Below are 20,805 nucleotides of genomic sequence, written 5' to 3' on the forward strand. Positions count from 1 at the left end.
CTGCTGTCCGGGCCCTCGTGGGAACCCTGGTGCCACCACGTCCTTCCCTCCACCTCCGCCAGCTAGCGCACGTTGGCCTCACCGTGTCATCAGTGAGTGGTGGGGCCGAGACCAGAGCGCAAGTGGCGATCCTGATTCTTGGTCCCGCTGGGTCGAAATGGGAATGGCTGAGAGTTGGCCGAATTCAGGCACGATGGCTTTCCCAAGCCGAGCTCCACCTCCGCACCGCCCTCCGCCGCTGGCTTCCTGCACGGAGCTCGGTTAGAGCCCCCAGGGCAGCACCGGTGCCTGCCCTCACTTTTCTGGGTCTTTTCTGGGATGATTGTTTTCCCCTGATCTATGCTGATGGCATTGGTAGTTTCTGAACAGTGCTTAGGAAAAGCACTCAGTACCCCCACGACAAAGTGCACTTACTAAATGTCCATGTTGTGCCAAGGACTAGATATACGTTATGTTACTTAATCCTGCAGATAAACAGCATGATCCTGCATCTTCACCCCCATTTTACAGTGAAGGGAACATGCTCAGGGGGGTCAAGTAACTTGCTGAAGACACTCAGCTGGGATCCAAACCCAGACCTCGCTGCTGCTTCTAAATGCTCCCTCTTTCCATGAAAATGTGCTGCCTGCCAGGGTTTTCTATAGGATCTCCCCCCACCCCCACCCCAGTGATCCTTTTGCGATTACGAAAAATTCCTGTGGCCTTAATTGTGCCGACGTGAGGTGGCAGGTGGCCTTGCAGGGGCTGGCCCTGGGCCAGGCACTGCTGGACTGTTGTCGCCGGCTGCTCAGCTGCACCCCCAGCAGCCTGAGGTGGGTGCTGCCGCTGCCCTGCTTCACAGACTCAGGGAGACACGTGTGGACAGCTTAGCTGCCAGGTGTCATTTGTCTGTGACACTCTTACCTCGTGACCTCCGGGCGCTCAGGGAGTGTTCCAGTGGTTGACATCTTACAGTTGGGACTGGCACCGTATTTCCCGTGCTTCATTAAATGATCCGTTTGGCCCCGGAGGGTCCCGGGTCCCGTGCAGGGCCATAACCTGCCCACGGCCGGGCTGTTCGCAAGCTGACTCGGGCTCCGTGCCTCCCGGCACCAGGGGCCGCTCTCCCCGCAGGCTGCGCTGTCCCCAGAGGGCAGAGCTTCCACGGACAGGAGAGCAGCACTTCCCCCATCCCAGGGCTGTGATCGGAGGTCAGCTATAGGCAAAGGGCCCCAACCAGGAAGGGTGAGAGCCCCCAGAAAATATTGTCAGAGTGAGCTAGGGTGTCTGCAGGGTACCCAGCCCAGGGGCCAGGGCAGGCCTCAGCGGCAGCACCCGGGCAGAGAGGTAGAGACAGGTGAACCGACTCCGGGAGCTGCCCTCTCGTGGCCAGTGCCCGCTGGCCCTCCTCCCTCCCCGCGGCCAGTGCCCGCCGGCCGGCCCTCCTCCCTCCCCGCGGCCAGTGCCAGCCGGCCCTCCTCCCTCCCCGCGGCCAGTGCCCGCTGGCCCTCCTCCCTCCCCGCGGCCAGTGCCCGCCGGCCCTCCTCCCTCCCCGCGGCCAGTGCCCGCCGGCCCTCCTCCCTCCCCGCGGCCAGTGCCCGCCGGCCCTCCTCCCTCCCCGCGGCCAGTGCCCGCCGGCCCTCCTCCCTCCCCGCGGCCAGTGCCCGCCGGCCGGCCCTCCTCCCTCCCCGCCGCCAGTGCCCGCCGGCCGGCCCTCCGCTGAGGGGGCCTGAACACAGCCTCTGGTGGCCAGACCAGCTGAGGAGGCCGCGCCCTGGCCATCAGGTTGCCAGCCCCCATTCTGATGTCCCCGCTGCCTGCGTCCCCCTCCAGGGGGGCTGGGAGGGTCTCTGAGTGAGGGCAGGAGGAGGCTGACATTTGGAATGTCAGGATTACTTGGCCTTTCCCGACACATTTCTGAAAGCGACCTGGGGTAGCTGAAGAATGGAAGGATCGGACCTTATCAGTGACTTTCCCAAACCCCCTTTGGTGACGTTGAAGAGTTGGCTTTAAGCTGGTTCCCCTCCCGCTGCCGGCCCCACCCAGACTGGATCTGTGCGCTTTGCCGTCTTCTCTCCGTCCAGGGTCCTGGGGAGCTCGGAGCATGATTCAGCTCCGGTTGCCCCAGTGTCTCTGGGCCTCCCTCCTGGCTTTCTCAGGCTGAGGGTCTCTGTCCTGAGAGGCTGCCCCTCCGGCTCTCGGCTCGGGGCATGTTCCGTTTCTGTCTCCCTGAGTGAAAAGAGCCTTTATGTTAGAAATTCAGAAACATGCACAAAAATCGCATAAAAGCCTTATCTCAGGTTCCTGGGTTTTCAGACAGAGTTCCAAATCCCCCTTCCTCCCAGCAGGAGGGGCAGAGCCCCCACAATTAGCAGGGGCACGGGGCTTCCCGACGACCACGATCCGGAGCACAGAAAGCGAGGGTAGAGCAGGAGAAAGAACTTCTGGTGACTGCGGGGACGTAGCTGCTTTACCCTGAGCTCTGGAGGCCTGCTCGCGTCTCCTGGGCCGCAGGGCACAGCCCGGGAAGCCACCCACAGCCCCTTCCCGGGGCCACCCGGCTCGCGGTCCAGCGGCTCTCACGTCGCCTCCCTAGGGCTGTCTTCCTCCCTGTAAGACTGAACGGCCTCGCCCCCTTAGCTGCCGTCAGGAGACTTCTGTGGGAGGCTGAGCTGGGGACTGGGCGGGGGCGGCCGCAGAGGACCCCGCGGGGAACTGGGTGTGGGGCCACCACTCCTGACTGACAGGCGAGGCTCACTGGGGGCTGACTTCTGTGGCTGCCACGTCAGAAGGGACAGTCCGGGTGGGAGTTTGGCCGTCTTGTGTCGCGGTGTGCACTGTTCCCGAGCAAGCTGTGGCATGGAATGGCCTTCGGGCCTCAGAGTAATTCATTTTTTTTTTATCCTCACCCGAGGACATTTTTCCATTTTTTGTTCAGATGGAGCAGGAGGGAGTGAGAGGGAGAGAGAGAGAGAGAAACATCGACGTGAAGGGACACATCGAGTGGCTGCCTCCCGCACGACCAACCAGGGCCGGGGACAAACTGCAACCGAGGTACGTGCCCTTAGCGGGAACCGAACCCGGGTCTCTCTGGACCGCAGGCCGACGCTCCAACCGCTGAGCCAAACCGGCCAGGGCCAGAGTAATTCATTTTAACACCTGCCCCCAGCGGTGTGCTGGTCAGTAGCCGGCGCCCCGCTCTCTGGGGCATTCCGTGTGGAAGCGCCCTGGCCGCGGCAGGCTCCCAGTTGGAGCGGGGACACCGCACCGCCGGCTGTCCTGAGCTGTCAGCGGCCAGCAGGGCCCGGCCTGCACCGCATTCGCCTTCTAAAAAGGGCGGGTGGCGGAGCCTCTGAGCCGGGCCGTGTGGCTGCGAAGGCCATGGGATTCCGAGCTTGTTGGCACGGGGCCGGGAGGGGGCTCAGGGATCCTCTGGCCAAGGCTCCTTGCTTCCCAGCGGGACAGCCCAGAGTTCCTGTGTCCTTGGTTCACAGATCTAAGTGAGGGAGTGCCCTGTAGGAGCAGAGAGGTGGATCGGACAGTCCACAGGCCGCCCAGGGTTGAGGTTGGCAGGAGCCTCGCTGGGGAGAGAGCTCAGAGCCCAGCAGAGATGCCAGCACTGGGCGGGGGGAGGGGGGGCTGACAGAACACGCCCAGCCTTGTCCCCGAATGAATGGCATTGTGTCTGCCGTGACTCATGGTGACCCGAGTGCCAGCCCTCCCCTGCCAGATGACAGGTGGCCACAGCTAGAGAGACCGGACCCTGCCGCTGCTGGCCCGGGGCGTGGGCAGCTCTGCTTGGGAGGGGGTTGAAGGCAGCCCTCCGGAGGGAAAGAATGTCTAAGTTGATAGGGTCTTGGCGGTGAGAAAGTGACCCTGTGCTCATGGCGGCCCAGAGGGCTTGTCCCACTGGCCTCACTTCCGTCCCCTAGAGACACCTCCTCGGTGGGGACCCAGGCCAACACCACCCTGACAGGTGGGCCGGGGGTGCAGTGACCCCCAGCAGCCCGGTGCTGGGTCGAACCAGGACCCTTCCCTTCAAAACCTCTCTGTGCCTGTTTCTCCCTTTCTGTAAAATGGGGCAAACATGGCACCTCCCGGGATTGTGGACGGCGCCTGCACGGGGTGAGCCCACCCTGAGAAGCAGCAGACATCGAAATGCCTGGCTCCAGGCCCCCCACGCGGCTCTCCATCACCCTCTGAGCCCTGGTCCCGGGATCAGCCCGGCTCAGTGCGGCGGCACTGTCCTGTGTTCGCATCCATCTGAAGAGCCTCCCCATGCCTTCTGCAGCATGCCCACCCAGCCTCCCGGCCACACCTGCCACTGCCTCGCAGCGACCTGGGGCTCCTGCCAGCTCAGCCCCCTCGCAGCGGCTGTGAGGACCGGGGAGAGGTGGAGACTGGTCCGTGCCCCTCCGGAACCCGCGCCCTCCAGTCTGGTCTTGGGCACAGGGCTGTCCTCCGGCTCCAGGGTCCGCTGCTGAACTGTGCCCTCCCCGCACTGCACCCATCTGAGCAGGCGGACGGGACACCTGGGCACTGGTTTTGGCACAGGCGGTGGGAATAGAGGCGCACAAACCCACCTGTGCCCCAGAAATGACGCCCGTTCTTCTCAGGAAACTCAGCCCCTGGTCCCGGTCACCATTCACAGCACTATTGCCTCCTTCTTGTGGTGTTGTTTTTTTATCCTCACCCAAGGACATTTTTCCATTTTTTGTTCAGATAGAGTGGGAGGGAGAGAGAGAGGAAGAGAGAGAGAGAGAGAAACATTGACATGAAAGGGACACATCGAGTGGCTGCCACTCGCACAACCAACCAGGGCCGGGGACAAACTGCAACCAAGATATGTGCCCTTAGCGGGAACCGAACCCGGGTCTCTCTGGACCGCAGGCCGATGCTCTAACCGCTGAGCCAAACCTTGTGTTGTTTTAACATGGTTTCCTGCTAACCTGACTGGTGAGGTGGGATCTGAGCCATAGTGGTCACCCTGCTGGACGCCCCCTCCCCCAGCTGTAGGCCTGGTATGAGAGGTGACCTACTTATCACATGGAGGGATCTTTAATAAAACCCAGACCTGCCCGGCTGGTGTGGCTCAGTGGTTGAGCGTCATCCCGTGCATCTATAGGTCACTGGTTCGATTCCCGGTCAGGGCACATGCCCAGGTTCTGGGCTCGATCCCCAGTGGGGGAGCATGCAGGAGGCGGCTAATTTCTCTCTCATCAATGTTTCTGTCTCTTGCTCCCTCTCCCTTCCTCTCTCTCTAAAATCAATAAAAATATATTTAAAAAAAGAAAACAAAAACAGGCATCACCTGACCCCGGGCAGCCCTCCTCCTGTGAAGTGTGAGGAGGACTTGGCCGTCTTAGGGTTTTTTTCAGTGTCCAGAGATCTAGGCTGTTGATCGCCATCACTGCAGTGATGACCCCTGACCATTTGGAGTAGAACTTGCTAGAAAGTGGGAGGAGTGTCCATTGGGCCAGACCCATGTCAGCCCCTGATGGGTAACCAGCCACCCAGCTGAGGAGAGCGGACACTGTCCCCAGCGCCCTGAGCATCGCGGGCACCTGACTCACACAGCACCTGTGTGCCCGGCCTGCTGTGTGGGGCTGGGGGAGGGGTGCAGGGCAGCAGACAGCCAGGGACAGTGTCTGGGGGCCCTGGAGGGCTGTGTCCTCCCAGCGAGGGGTCAGCGGTGTTTGGGAACCTTCCTGGGGGCAGGAGGTTTGAACTGCTCTCAGGCTGGCTTGTTTGGGAGACTAATCAAGCATTAGCCACACGCAGGTGATTCTGGGGCGCACCGTCTCCTCACAGTGCTGCCCCTCAGGAGCCCGTCTGCTGGCGACGCTGGTGGGGAAGGAGGGTGTCAGCTCTGCCTGAGACAAGGGCCAACAGGATGCTGCTGGCATGTAGAGGGGCAGCTAACCGTGTCTCGGGAGAGCAGGGAAGGCTCCCTGGAGGAGGTGCTGCTTAGATGACCCGAAAGGGTGGAGAGGTGACCTCCTGGTTAAGGTGGGAGGAGGGGAGGCAGGTAGGATGGTCCTGACGAGCCCGTGGGAAGGCTGGTGCTGTTCCAGAGGTGGAGCCGGGGAAGCGGAGGGGTAGTGGGGGTCGTGGGAGGCCCTGTTGGGCAAACAGTGTGGTGGGGCATCCGGGGCAGAGGAGCGTCTTGGGCGAAGGCCCAGGGGTGGGAGGGCACAGGGCACATTTGAGGAGCTACAGAGCACCACCCACGACAGCTGCTGGACCCTGGTGTCCATAGGCGGGTAGGGGCGGGGACGAGGGTGGGAGGAGTTTCCATTTCAGTTCCAGGGGAAGTGGAGCCATGGAAGGATTCAGGTGGAGGAGGGAGGTCGGACTGGCTGGGGCGGGAGGCCGCTCCAGGGGTGGAGCGGGGAGGACGGACTGGCTGGGGGGCCGTAGCTGAGGATTCGTGGGGGACAGAGAGGGAGAGAGGGTTTGGGGCGGGGAAGTGTCCAGGCCAGCAACCCTCAGCCCTGGTGGGCAGCAGGTCTGGCCAGGCCTGCAGGTTGCATTTCTAGCAGGCTCCCGGGAGGCTCCGCTGCGGCCCAGGGTCAGGCGCAGAGCCCTGGCTCGGCTGCGGGCCCACGTGGCAGGGCGGGTCCTGAGATGCTGCGTTGAGGGATTGGAGGAGCCACGGGACCCGGGGACTCGCGGACAGGAAGTCACGTGGCTGCCGCGAACCTGGGCTGTGTGGGCCCCTGGTGATGTGAGCTGCCCACCATGGTCCTAAGCCGCCCGTCCAATTTCCCCTCCAGGTAACACGTCCCTGAGCTTCCTGGTTTTGGTGACAGGCTGCACATCTGTGGGCAGAATCCCAGACGCTGAAATCTACAAGATCACCGCCACCGACTTCCACCCGCTGCAGGAAGACCCCGGGGAGGAGGCCCGGCTCGCAGCCCTCAGGAAGGCCCTCAGCTCGGGCGCCTTCTACTTCTCCTGGCCCAGCGACGGGTCGCGCTTCGACCTCACCGTCCGGGCGCAGAAGCAGGGCGATGACAGCCACGAGTGGGGGAACGCCTTCTTCTGGTGAGGCCCTGGGCCCCGGACGCTCCCCGGTCACGGGGCGCAGGCTCCGGCGGCACCTGTGTCCTTGATCTCGTCTGTGCGTCGTCCCGGGGTCCTGGGTCACCTCTGAGAGCTGGGGTCCATGCCACTCGCTCTCCACACAGTGAGAGGACGACAGACCCCATGGTCCCCACGCCTGGGGCCAGGGAAGGTGTTCAGAGTGGTAGACACAGGAAAGAAGAGAGGGGCTGTAAGTGAAGAGCATCAAAGCCACCCTCCTGCCCCTGCGTCTGGGCCTGTGCTCAGCTCTTTGGCTGCCTTCCCAGCAGGCCCGGGTGAGCCCCGCGGACAGACCGCTCACGCTCCAGGCGTGTTCTAGGTTCTCCTTGGGTGGTGGTCTCACTTTCCTCGTAGGAGTCTATGAGGTGGGGCAGGTTATCCCCATTTTACAGATGAGGGGATTGAGGCTTGAACAAGTGAGGAAATCCGAACCCAGGCATTCTGGTTCCAGATCCCAAACCAGCCCCAACAATGGGGAGACTGAGCCGTCCTGCCCACGTGATGTAGTCCCGTGGTGAGACATGTCCCGAACCCAGACCAAGCTGGCTGGGTCTCTGATTGTAGGGTCATCTGGGTGTTCCTGCCTGGCGAGGTGTGGTTGACCCTATGGACATGTAAATGGTCTCTGGCCCTTTCTGGGTGCTGGGGGTAATGACCCTGATGAGTCCTGTGATGGGGGTCACTGATGCACCTACGCGGTGCTCAGGTCTGGGGTGCCAGGGTCTGTTCCCCTCCGATGTACCAGGACGTGTGGAAAGGAGTCAGAAGTAAAAATGAAATCCTACTGTAGATGTTCCAATTCATATACTGGGATGTTCTTAGAATTCCCGTGTTTGCCTTTGGGGCTACCCCCGTTTCCCAGCCCTAGACAGGGTTGGGGAGGCTCATTTATGCCCTTAGTGTGTGTTCCTCCCTTCGCCCAAACAGGAAGTCAGAGGTCCCCTCACCGCATAAATGTTCTCTCCTTGGTGCTCGGCCCCTCCCCGCCCCCCGCCAAGGGAACTCCTGGCTTCTGCTTGGAGAAAGGGGGCTTCGTCAGCCTTTCCTGCGCCCCGGCCCTCCCCGCCCCCATTCCTCTCGGGTCCTCTGACTTTGCGCTTTGGGGCAGTCCTGTGCTCACCCCGTAAACACACAGGCCTCTCCCGCGATCTGTTCCGAGGCACCTCTGACCCGCGGGTCCAGAAGGGCCCAAGACGCGGCCTGCCCAGCAAGGCGGTGATGGTGGCACCTGCTGCTGGTCCAGGGGCGTGTTTCTGTGGCTCACCAGGCAGGGACCAGCTGGTGCATGCGGCCGCAGCCGCTGAGATATGGACGGCGGGTCTTTGTGCCCAGGCCGTGGAGCCATTTCCAACCTGGACCGTCGGGGTGCAGAGGCGAGAAGTCTCTGAGCCTGTGACATTCCTTGGGAACTTTGTGGGACCAGAGGGATGTCAGGACCCTGGATGCCACCCCCTGTGCAGCAGCTCTCCTCGCCCCCGCCCCCCCACCCCCCGCAGCGCGGTGGCTAGAGATTCGAGGCGCACGAAACAGGAAGACAACGCAGGTCCACCCAGTGGGGGCTCAGAGGGGCTCGGGAAGGGGAGACCCCCGTGGACACCAGACTTGGACTTCAGTTGAGAGGAGGCAGCGCTTCCGGAGGGTGCCAGGCTGCTGGGCCGTCACCAGGGTGTGGTGGTTGGGCTCAGGGTGGTGCCACGGGACTGACCACAACTGACTCGGCTCTGGCTGAGTGGTCAGAGGCTCGATGTCCTAACCCACCATTTGGGATGTCGTGTCTGCACCCGTATCTGGAGTCAGATGGGGCCAGTGCTGAATGTGGCTGGGGAGTAAGGGAGAGTTTATCTCGGGGTGAAGTCATTTTTCTGGGCTGGTTATCACCCTGTCGACTGCTTCCGAGCACAAGCAAAGCCTGGGGCGGGGGGTGCAAAGCTGTTCTCCTTTCTGGCTCCTCCTCCTTGGGGGTAGTGACCATCCTCCCACAGAGGGTCAGGCCAGTGTGACTACAGGCTTCATTCAAAGTTGTCCCCTTGGCAAGTCTGCTCCTGGCACCGGTGACTCTGGGCACAGCTGCGTCTGGGAGACTCTGGAAGATCTGGAGTCGGTGTGGGCTTCATATGTCCACGGTTCATCACCTGGACTATAGAGAGAGGTGCAGAAGAGGGAGGTGAGCTTTGTAAAGTCTCCCTGAGCATCACTTTTCAGGCAGCAGGCACCGTGGTTCTGAGAGCTCGTGGGGCGGACCGGCGTCCCACGTGGCCGCTCCACCCCCCAGGGGCTCGCGGTGCCCAGGTGCAGGTGGCCCAGCTCACAGTCAGGGAGGCTGGCCTAAGCTGGGGTCCCAGCTGCTCGGAGGAGCCGCCTGAGACATCAGGGCTCTCTGCGCACTTCTCCAGGAATGAGAAGTGCTGCTCCCTTTGGGAAGGCTCAAGGGCAGGGCCGGCGGGGCCTTGTTGAACAAACAGAGCAAGTGATCTAGATCCGCTCAACCACCCAGCACGAGGACAGGAGGATGTGGTCAGGCAGCTGCAGCTATAGAGGTGGGGCCTCCGGCAGGGGGGCCGGGGGCCGGGGGCCGGGGGCCGGGGGGGGGGGGCCGGGGGCGGGGGGCCGGGGCCGGGGGGGGGGGGCCAGGGCCGAGAGCACAGGCTCCCAGCCATGCTGCCGCTGCCTGTCCTTGGGCAAGTGGGTCCTTCGTGTCCCTGTGCCTCAGTTTACCTGTATAATGGGGTGAGTGATAACACCTGTCCCATAGTGTCGTTTGGAGGACACAGTGAGTTAATCCACCCTGAAGCACTTAGAATGCTGCTCAGTGCACTCGATAAATGTTGCACCCCAGCACACCAGGGTCCCCCAGAGGCCCAGAGCAGTCCACCAGGTACGGAAGTACTGGAACCGCCATTACGTTTTATTTCCACCTCCTTTTCTTCTATTTATTTGGGATTGCTTTGTAAATAAGCATGCGTGTATTTAATATGGTTTAATTACTTAATCACAAAACACGATTCAAGTTTTACTGATGGGATTTCAGTGGAGACCACAGGTCTAATCAGGCTGCTCTGAAATTCACAGGGAGGCTCATGGTGGCTCACCAGCCACGCGTGGCTTCCCTCGCCACGGTCGCCAGCAGTGGCTTCAGGAGAGCCCTGTCCTTTCCTGCCGCACATGTCCCAGTGGCCCTGCTTGGTGCCCTCAGAAGCTCACAGACGTCCTGGGCCGCGTGTCCCGAGTGCAGTTACCGGGGAGCCCTTGAGTTCCCTCGTGCTCGGGGAACACCGGGCGGAGGCCGCCGGAGGCCGCGAGGTGACCCGCGCGCTGTGGGCTGTTTTTCAGGAACCACCTGCTGCACCTGCCCCTGAGGCAGCACCAGGTGAGCTGCTGTGACTGGCTGCTGAAGGTCATCTGCGGGGTGGTGGCCATCCGCACGGTGTACGCCTCGCACAAGCAGGCCAAGGCCTGCCTCATCTCACGCATCAGCTGCGCGCGGGCGGGTGCGCGATTCCACACCCGCGGCGTGAATGACGATGGCCACGTGTCCAACTTCGTGGAGACAGAGCAGGTCAGTGCCCAGGCCGTCCTGGCCCCGGTGGTTCGGAGGGGGTGCTGCCCCTGCAGGCGTGTTGCCTCTGGGGTATTGGAGGCCGTGTCTGACCGGCAGGCTCCTTACTGGGGAGCAGAGCGAGTCCTCCGGCTCTGGCTGCGCCGTGGCCTCTGCGTTCACGGGGCATCTTTCTGCCTCCTTCTCAGGCTGGGAAACCAGCGCTGACCTGAGGCCCTTCCAGCTCGAAGGAGCAGGATTGTGCCGGGCGGCAGTTATACAGAGAGCAGCTGGCGGTGGACGGACCAGTAGAATTTAGAAACCTTAAGACAGAAGTCAGGCCCTGGCCGGTTTGGCTCAGCGGTTAGAGCGTCAGCCTGCGGTCCAGAGAAACCCGGGTTCGGTTCCCGCTAAGGACACGTATCTCGGTTGCAGTTTGTCCCCGGCCCTGGTTTGGGTCGTGCAGGAGGCAACCAATTGATGTGTCTCTCTCACATCAATGTTACTCTCCCTCACTCCCTCCTCCTACTCCTTCCCACTGTATCTGAAAATCAATGGAAAAATGTGCTCAGGTGAGGATTAAAAAACAGAAGCAGTCGGTACCTCTGTAACAGAAGGAGAGAAGAAACAGCTACCTGCAGCTTCGCCCTGGAGCAGTCTCAGCACCTGGTGCTGTGGAACCATGTGCTTAGCAGCTGGTGCTTCCGGCGCCCGTGGACCAGAACCATCTGCTTACTTTCTCATTGATTCGTTTTCTAAACGCTGTCCTTATTCCCAGAGATGCTGTCTCACAACCGCTGTTCTTCTCTCTAACGTGCCGTGTGGAGGATAATGCCCCCGTGTGGACGAACAGGTGGAATCAGTGTAAGACGTGGAGGCCCGTGGAAGGCACAGGTGCAGTGTGCCGGTGGGCGTCAAGCTGCCAACACCTGTGTCTGCTCGGTGGCTGTGGCTCCCCCTCCTGCACTGTAGCCATGGGAGGGGCCTCCTGGGAGGGCTGCAGGCAGCTTAATTCAGCAGAGACTGGAGCCCCCGGTGAGCTGCCCCTGCGGGAGCCTTAAGATGAGCAGCAGGGCTAGTTTCTTGCCTGGGACTTCTCCCCATATCTGCACTCCTGGATACAGATGTGGCAGGTAAATAAACACCTGGTTGGAAATGAGAGAGAGCCCTGGCCAGTTTGGCTCAGAGGTTAGAGCATCGGCCTGTGGACCAGAGAGTCCCGGGTTCGGTTCCCACTAAGGGCATGTACCTCGGTTGCAGTTTGTCCCCGGCCCCAATTGGGGTCATGTGGGTGGCAACCAGTTGATAAGTCTCTCTCACATCTATGTTTCTCTTTCTTTCCCCCTCTCTCCCTCCCGCTTTATCTGAAGATAAATGCAAAAATGTCCTCAGGTGAGGATAAAAATGAAATGAGAGAAAACGGTGCCCCGCAATGGGGGCTACTTTCTTTTTTCTCGCTCCTGTGTTCATGGTGAAAATTGCTTCCTTTTGTTCTCAGGCCTCACCTTCATCCCCTCTGTCCACCCTGTGTCATTAGCCTTTGAATCATCCAGTTCATTCAACACATTCTTATTAGTTACCACCTGCTATGGGCCGGGTGCTGTGCTAGGACCTGGGGGCCAAAAGGGCGGAGTCTGATCGTACAAATCATACAAAGCCCCGGACCTGGTCACCGAACCCGATTCTGGGGGTTTCGTCGGCGGCCCTGGAGCAAGGCCCACACCTCAGCCCTGTCCCATTCTCTGTCCAGCCCTCAGACCGGCGGTCCCTCATTTGCTCCTCTTGCTGGGTGTGCCCTGGATGTTTGCGTGCCAACCAGTCTTTCAAAATGGGGTCCCATCTACTGTATCTTACGAAGTAAGTCCTTGGAAAATCAGCTGCCCTCCACATCACTGTGGTTCCCTAAGAGAGGGCATTTTGAGTGGAAACAGGAGAGGACGTGAGTGGCCCCTTGGTCAGCATCACAACCAGCAATCATTCAGAGGGCTGCCCTCCCTCTGCAGGAAGGGAGGGCCTTCCTGCCTCGTCCAGCTCCTGGTGGCCTGGCCGGGACAGCGGCGCTCTGTCTCTGCCGCTGTGTGTCCCCCTCTCTATAAGGACACACTCACGTTGGAGGAAGGGCCTTCCCCACTCCAGTGTGACCCCATCTTAACTAATCACATCTGCGATGACTGTTTCTAGACGAGGTCACCTCTGTGGTGCGAGGGGTGAAGACTTCAGCATATCCTTATGTGGGGAGGGGGCGGGTGCAGACAAAATTCAACCTTCAACAGGGACAGTCCGGTGTTCGAGGACTATGCTTTAAATGCAGTATCCTTAGCTTTATGAAAACAAATAGCTCTATTGTCTGCTGCAGACCGGGGTGGAGGCCATTGCTCCAGGGAGTTCATCTACACGTGGTGGTGACGTGTGCTTGTCTCCTGTGTACCCACTTCCCTTGCTTTGGCTTGGAGTCGGGGACCTTGTCCCCTCCTAGACCTCAGAAATACCAGCAACTGCCCCTCGGCCCCTGGGCCCCGGCCTCGTGCTACCTCAGTGCCCTCCACCTGCTGGGATGGGGAGGGATTTCTCAGCTCCCGCTGCCTCCGTGGTCTCCCTGTCCCTCCTCCCGTCCCCCCTCTGGGCTCTAGATCAGGCGGTGCTGCGAGGAGCAGAGGAGGGGTTCACAGGCAGCCAGACCCCTCCCCACATCTCCTGCTCCCCCAGAGATGGCAGACAGCTGTGAACCCAGCCCAGCCTGGGACCAGGAGGTGGCAAGTTGGCCCCGCAGTGATTTCCTGTTCAGCAGCCACGTGGTGGGCGGGAGGGTCACGGCCTTGCTTTGTGGGGCGTGCACATGTCAGGCTGTTGCAGTGGACCATGTGCTCTCGGCTGTGGCGGTAGGAACCCCCAAACGGAGTGACCACCAGGGCGTGTGGGGGAGAAGGCAGCTCCCAGGGGAGCGGAGGATTCAGTTCCCAGAGCTGATCTGAGAAGCGTCCTCCCTGGCAACAAGGGAGCAAACCCTGGGCCTCTCCGCTGAGTTTGATTGTGAGCCTGCCCAAGGGGGCGCAGCAGGCACAAGACAGAGAGCTGGTCCTGGCAGGGGCTGCGTCCTCTGGGGCTGCCCCTGCCTGGAGAGGTGGGCAAGACCACAGAGCACCTGAGGGCAGGACGGGGCTGCGTGCTGGAGGGGAGGTGCCTGGGGGCAAGTGGGAGGGCGAGGAAGCCACAACTGGAACACAGCAGAGGGTGCAGGCGTGAGCTTCCTTTGGAAAGCGTCCTGATGACGGACGTGGGTGGACACGTGGGACCGAGCGCAGCCCAGGGGGCAGCCCTCCCCGAAGCCCACTCCAGGAGTGCGCACCGCAGGCCGCCACCCCCTCACCGTGCAGGAGTGCCACGTGCCCGTCCGAACCGCGGCGTGGTTTTGTGGCAGTTCAGGTGCCCCTAAGGGGAATAGACACTTCCCAGCGTCCCTGAGTCAGGGAGCGGACCTGGGGAGCACGCTCTGCCTGCAGGCGCCGGCCGGGCTCAAAGCTCCGGGGAGCGTGGACGCACAGTAAGCGGGAGAGAAGCCTGCCGGGACCCCGTCCAGGTTCGCCCGTCCAGGCTGCGGTGACCGATGGCATCACGGGAACCCGGCACGTCCTGCTCCTTCGAGTTTGTGCAGCCACGACTGTGAGCCAGTCCCCGGGCCCAGAGGGCGTCCGGGCAGGGTGTGCCCTCTGCCGCTGTGCTTGTGGTGGAGGAGCAGACTGGCTAGCACCCTGGGCTCGGGTCGGGGTGCATCAGGAGCACGCTGCTGCCTGCCCCGTGCCCCGGCATTCGAAGGAACGGCAGCCTTTGAAACTCGGTCTCCTGCACATGGCAGGTCGGTCTCAGGAAACTGGTGCTGACCCAGAGCAGGAGGGAGCCTCAGCTGGGACAGCTCAGCCCGCAGGTCACCTCTGGCTGGGCCCCCTGCTGGGGCAACGCGACCCCTCAGGCTAGCCCTCAGCCACTGGGAGCGGATGCCCTGTGTAAGTGCAGGTCGGTGGCTGACGGATTGCCCCCTCCCGGCCTCGTTCTGCAACACGTGGAACTAGACAGAGAGCAGCCGGGCTTCTGTAGGCAGTGCTGGGGGCGCAGCAAAGGGAGGGGTGTCCACACCGCCCACTTCCGACTTGCTTTGACGTTTTCTCCCAGAGAAAGCAGCGACCTTTGTCCTCTGAGGCAAGCTGTATGTGTGTGTGTGCGCGCCCGTGTGTGGCGAGTGGGTGTGATGTTCCCGGGGTGTGTGTGTGCACGTGTACGTGCAGGCGTACGTGGCATCTCAGTCTTTCCAGAAGGGAGCTGAGTCACACCTGGTGGGCTTGCTCTGCCACCGTGACTCACCATGCAGACAGTCCCCTCGGCCCACCTAACAAACGAAAACAAAAGGTGAATGTTTGGCTCCTGAAGATGAGGCCCCTGACTAATCCAGGGAGGTTCGGTGACTGCGGGACCCCCCAGGAATGCAGACTTAGAAAGAATTGGGTTGTAAACACCTCATCCAGAAGTAGAAGTTTGGCGAAAAGCCTGTTGGGTACGAGTGTGTATACCCAGTCAGGAGTCTTCCCTCCGCGGTACTGGGGTTCTGCTCCCAGTGCGCTGGGGAAGGGCCTCTCGGAGGTCCCGGGGCTCCCGGGCCTGGCCTGGCCACCGCACAGCCATGGCGAACACCCTCCTTCCTGAAACACCGCTGCTCTGCGTCTCCCTCCACCTCCCCTCTGTCCCCTGCTACGGCCCTCTCTTCACGGCCTAAACCCTGTCCCCCAGCCTCTCTCCACCCGCTGCGGGGCCTGTGCACGCTCAGGGGTGGCACTTTCCTGGAGAGAGTGCACTTCCTGAATGACTGCTCCCCCTGTGACCAGGTGACCGAGAGGGAAACCGAGGCCACACCTGGTTAAGCAGTGTTCCCAGTGTCATCCTTCTGGGCAAAGGGGAGTGGGAACAGGTTGGTGTCCCAGGGCCCACATCCTGCCTCCCCTCCCCCAGGGCCCCACTGCCCTGTTAGAATTACAGCTGTGGGACGTCCCGTCTTCCACTGGCTAAACCCCTGTTCTCCCAGAAGGGAAGGCACTGTGGTCCCATCATGGCTGTCCCACAATCTGTGTTGCCCTAGCCCCTCAGGGCAAAGAAGGTGGTCCTGGTAAGAGGGTGGGACACAGAACTAGAATATTCTCGCCCTGGCCAGTTTGGCTCAGCGGTTAGAGTGTCGGCCTGCGGTCCAGAGAGACCTGGGTTTGGTTCCCGCTAAGGGCATGTACTTCGGTTGCAGTTTGTCCCCGGCCCTGGTTGGGTTGTGCGGGTGGCAGCCACTCGATGTGTCCCTTTCACGTCGATGTTTCTCTCTCTCTCTCTTCCTCCTGCTCTATCTGAACAAAAGACGAAAAAATGACCTCAGGTGAGGATAAAAAAAAAAAAAGAACCAGAATATTCTCATGTGGGAGGGAGGAATAGAGAATCTGGAGGCATCTCTTCTTGCCCCAGGGGTGGGGGCCGGAATGCTGGTTCCCCACAGGTCCCGCTCAGGAGGAGCGAGGTCTGACGTGGGCATTGGTGTGTGGGCCCGTGTTCAGTAAGTGAAGGGCAATTGTTTTGTGGCTTGAATCAGACCCGGGGCACGGTTAACAGTTGTCCTCACAGAGAAATGCTGGCCGAGTGGTTCCTTTCTCAGCATCCCTGTCCGTGCAGCTCAGCGGTTTGCCCTCGGTCTCTGGCCAGTTCTGCCTGCAGTCGTCGAAACGACCTGCAACTTGACTCCTTTCTCATCGGCAGAATGATGGAGGGTCGCCGGTTTGCTGGTGGCCAGTATCTGGACACAGACAGCAAGTTGCTAGCCCAGCGCTTCTCCCCTTTGGAGATGAAGGGCTGGAATGTCAGCCCCACAACACCGCTCCCGGCGCGTGTCCTTCCTGAGTCCAGGGAGCCTGCGGTCTAATGTTCAGGCCCTCTGCTGCAGAATGACTAATGCATGTGTGATCTGAGCGTGATCTAGCCCATGGAAAGCTGCCCTGTAAGGGAGCAGGCTGGTGAGAAGTGGAAAGGACCAGAAGCATCGCCCAGGCCAGGTAGAGTTACCCAGATAAAGGGCAGTTCATCTGAGAACCGCCACAGCCTCCCCTCGTGACACGCAGGCCTATACTGTTTGTCCTTTCAGACTCCCCTGCATGACCATGTCACTGGGAGCTGAAGTCAGACGAGGAGCTGGTTCACTGGAACGGCCGGGGTGGCCGGTGGGGGCTGTGCTCTGTAACGTGCGGGCATCTGTTTCTGTGCAGACCCGTCGCACTGCGAGCTCGTGGCGGCCGGCTGCGTGTGCCGACCCAGTGAGTGGCCTGCTGAAGGACACGGTGGCGCGCGGCCAGGGCCGACTACAAGTTCAAGTAGTCTTGACTTGCATTGTCAAGTACAGGACGGACAAGGGCCCTCGACCGCGCCTTTGGCAACAGCTTGTTTACTTCATGCATTCAGCCCTTTCCCAGTGGCCTCTGCCACTTCACTCGTGGACAAAGTGAAAACAGAGGGCTCTGCAGACGGTCTCGGTTAAATCTCCGTGCACATTTGCTTCTGTTCCTGAAAAGGGCGGGGGCACGTTGGGGCTTTGCAGGGAGCTGGGCAAGGTTGTGGGAGTGCCACCAGCCACACAGACCCGGGCGGCCCTGCTCCAGATTCCAGAGGCTGGTCGGCAGCCAGCGTGCCCGCGAGTGCGCTGGCCAGTCTGGGGGGTCAGGGAGCCGCACGGCCCCACTGGGCAGGGGAGCCCAGGGCCTGAAGTCCGCTGTCTGCCCTTCGTTCCGGTATCGGGTCTCAGGCGGCCAGATCCAGTTACCGGCCCAGGACATTCGGTTTCACTGAGGAACACTTCCCTTTGTGTTTCCTTGTGGTGCAGACGATTTACATGGATGATGGCGTGTCGTCTTTTGTCCAGATCAGAGGCTCCGTTCCACTGTTTTGGGAGCAACCAGGGCTTCAGGTAGGTAATAAAAACGTACATGCACGTGTGTTGTTGTTCACCCCCCTCCCTTCTCTCCTCCACGGAGGTGGCTTGTTATCTTAACCGTGTTCTTCATGGCAGTTTCTGGTCTCTTCCCAGAGCGCAGGTGGATCGAGCTGGGCTGTCAGAGTGCGAATGAAAGCACGCATGTGTGTGCGTGTGTGTGTATGTGAGTGTGTGTGCGCGAGCAGAAACATACACTGTGTGTCATTTTCCTATCTGAGCTCATTCTTGATGCAACTGAACAGGGAAGGTCTTTGTTGATAAGCGAACCACGAAGTATAATTGAATAGAATCATCTTAAGTGAGACCCCAGATTCAGACTATTGGGAACGTGGTTAAAGATGTTTTTGGAGAGTGTGGCTGTCCTAGGGGCTTTGTAAGGCCCTGGGGCGGGGCAGCAGGCCTGGGGTTGGGAGGTGCCTGCCGGGAGGCTGTGAGAATTGCACAGAGCGTTCCATGGTTTCTAAAAATACCCCTGCCACCCAGAACTGGGCTCCGGCAGGGCCAGGGTATTTGGTGTTGTCTCCTGGAAGAGTTGGGTGTGGGGGGCGCTGTGTTCCAGGAACACATTTGTCGTCAATGGACGGCAGTGCCTCATTCAGTGAGGGGGGGGGGGGCGGCTTGAGATTCCTTAGCACCTGTCAGGATCCTCCTCTCTGGCCTGAGGGGACATTTGCTCAGCAGACCGCTCTGCCTGGCCTCTGTCCCTTTGGCTCTCCTTACTTCAAGCCCAGAGTGACCGTGGTCAGGTCGTCAGCCGGTGACTGGAGAGACTCAGGCCACCTTCCAGGTTCTTGGGGGTGTTTGACACGCTGGGTCTCACCCGGCCCTTGGCTTGACCTCGTGGGTGGATGAGCGTCTCATCCGGGCTCTGAGTTCTGTGAGGGGAAAAGCTTCGGTACCATCTCAGCCCTCCCTGAGGCCTAGGCAGCTGCCAGCCTACTTTCTGTCTCTCTAGATTGGCCCCTTCCGGACCAGAAGGTAGGGGTCTGACACTTACTTTTCTTTCGATTTGGAGATGTCCTTCTGACACTCCTGGAGCTCTGTGTTCAGAAGGATAAACAGCAAAGACCACATGAGTAGCCTGCAGAAGGGAAAGGGAGGCCACGCTAGGAGACCCACAGACTGGAGGGTCGTCGAGATTGCGTCTCCGCCTTTGGGAAGGACACTGTGAGTGTCGTCCCTTTCGCCCAGTCAGGGGTCCCTCTCCCAGGTTCCGGGGCTGAGCTCCAGATGCTGAGCTGGCGGCCGGGATGTGGGGCAGCTGCGATGGTCGGCGGGCCCGTCCTGCAGGGCATGCCGTCCGTCAGGCGATACAGCCCGGGCAGGTCTGGCTCTTCCGGCCTCCGGCTCCTGGGGCCGTCCTCCCTCGTGTGCCTCAGACTCCCCGTGTTCTGGTCTCTCTCTTCCAGAAACACAGCAGAACTCGTTTGTCGTTCCCTCTTTGACTCTGGTCTCCAGTCCGCTCCCCCCGCAGCCTGACCCTGCCGTGGACAGCTGTCCCTGGTCCGGCAGTACCAGCGGAGCCCGGTGCCCTGCGGTCGCCCTGTGGCACCTTTCCGATCACAACGCTGGTGCTTGCCCAGACCTCTGATGCCTCCGCAGTACATCCAAAAGGCTCTGGGTTCACCAGTCTTACTAAGGATTCGCTAACCTTGGCGTCTAATACCCAAGTGTATCCTCTAAGTCCCGGCCATCGTCAGAGAGAAACTGGCCGTCTCCCCCGGGACCAGCAGGGCAGTTCCCAGGGGTGGTCTGTGGTCTCTCTGAACTTACGCAAACAGCAAGCCTGGGGACTGATTCTGGTTGTTTTTCTCCATTTTGAACTTTTCCCCTTCCTCTTCATTTAGGTGATATTAAAGGTGCAGCCCTGGCCAGGTTTGCTCCGTGGTTAGAGCATCGGCCCATGGACCAGTGAGTTGCGGGTTCGATTCTGGCCAAGGGCTCATACCTCGGTTGCAGTTTGTCCCCGGTCCTGGTCTGTGTCGTGCAGGAGGCAACCAGTCGATGTGTCTCTCTCACGTCGATGTTTCTCTCTCTCTCCCCCCCTCCCACTCTCTCTGAAGATAAATAGAAAAATATCCCTGGGTGAGGATAAAAAAAAAGAGCGTAGTCCTGGCCGGTTTGGCTCAGCGGTTAGAGCGTCGGTCTGCGGTCTGGAGAGACCCGGGTTCGGTTCCCGCTAAGGGCACGTACCTCAGTTGCAGTTTGTCCCTGGCCCTGGTTGGTCGTGCGGGTGGCAGCCACTCGATGTGTTCCTTTCGCATCGATGTTTCTCTCTCTCTCTGTTCCTCTCTCTCCCTCCCACTCTACCTGAACAAAAAATGGAAAAATGTCCTCGGGTGAGGATTAAAAAAAAAAAGCGCAAACATTTTTAGAGGGGTAGCTTGCATTTTAAGTGGCAGTGTTGCCGCCATTGGGCTGCCCCAGGGAACCTATGAACCTTGTGGGAGGGGGCGGGCGGGGTGTGGGATGGAGCTAGGCAGAGAGGACTGTGGGGTAATTATTTGTTTGCGACTTTTCACTGGAATGGTATCTTTTTTAGAAACTCCTAGATCCTGAACCATTTCTAGCGACCTGTACCTTGAACAGGTTCATCTTCACCATGTCAGTAGGTTGAACAGCTTATAAATAGCCACACTGACATTTTACCCTAAAGGTTAATGGCTCTCCTGGTATAGTTAGTTATAGAGTATATATATATATATTTTTTTTAATTTTATTTTTTTAAATGTTTTTATTTTTTAGAGAGAGGAAGGTAGAGAGAGATAGAAACATCAATGTGAGAGAGAAACATGGATCGGCTGCCTCCTGCACACCCCCTACTGGGGATCAAGCCCGAAACCCAGGCATGTGCCCTGACCTGAAATCGAAATGGGACCTCTCAGTCCAGGGGACGACGCTCAGTCCACTGAGCCACACCGGCTGGGCAATTACGTGGTTTATATACTGTTAGTCTGTCGAAGTCACCGGGATCCTCCCGCCCACGTGACATGCGTGTGCAGACCATGTCTTGCAGAGGTGACGTAGTCTGTGTGCTGACCCTGCTGTGCTGAGCCAGCTGGAGGAGACACAGAGGGGATCAGCTTCCCTGCAGCTCCCACCCGCCCGCGTCCTCCTCCCCGTCAAAGGCTGTTGGCGGAGCTCTCGGATGCCTTGTGCCGCGTGTGCTCACTGGTGTGGTTACACCTCGGTTCCCAGG

General features: G+C 60.2%; 1 protein-coding gene across 1 annotated transcript in view; it reads left to right on the forward strand.

Moving 5' to 3' along the window:
• SYNJ2 (synaptojanin 2) overlaps positions 1–20,805 on the forward strand; it is an 82,591-nt gene that overhangs the window by 20,943 nt on the left and 40,843 nt on the right. The window contains exons 3-5 of the mRNA XM_036247786.1: positions 6,756–7,026; positions 10,396–10,621; positions 17,496–17,579. Coding sequence (XP_036103679.1) covers positions 6,756–7,026; positions 10,396–10,621; positions 17,496–17,579 — 581 coding nt within the window. The remainder of the gene's footprint in view (positions 1–6,755; positions 7,027–10,395; positions 10,622–17,495; positions 17,580–20,805) is intronic.

The sequence above is a fragment of the Molossus molossus genome, unplaced genomic scaffold (assembly GCF_014108415.1).
Source record: "Molossus molossus isolate mMolMol1 unplaced genomic scaffold, mMolMol1.p scaffold_m16_p_8, whole genome shotgun sequence".
Taxonomy (NCBI): Eukaryota; Metazoa; Chordata; class Mammalia; order Chiroptera; family Molossidae; genus Molossus; species Molossus molossus.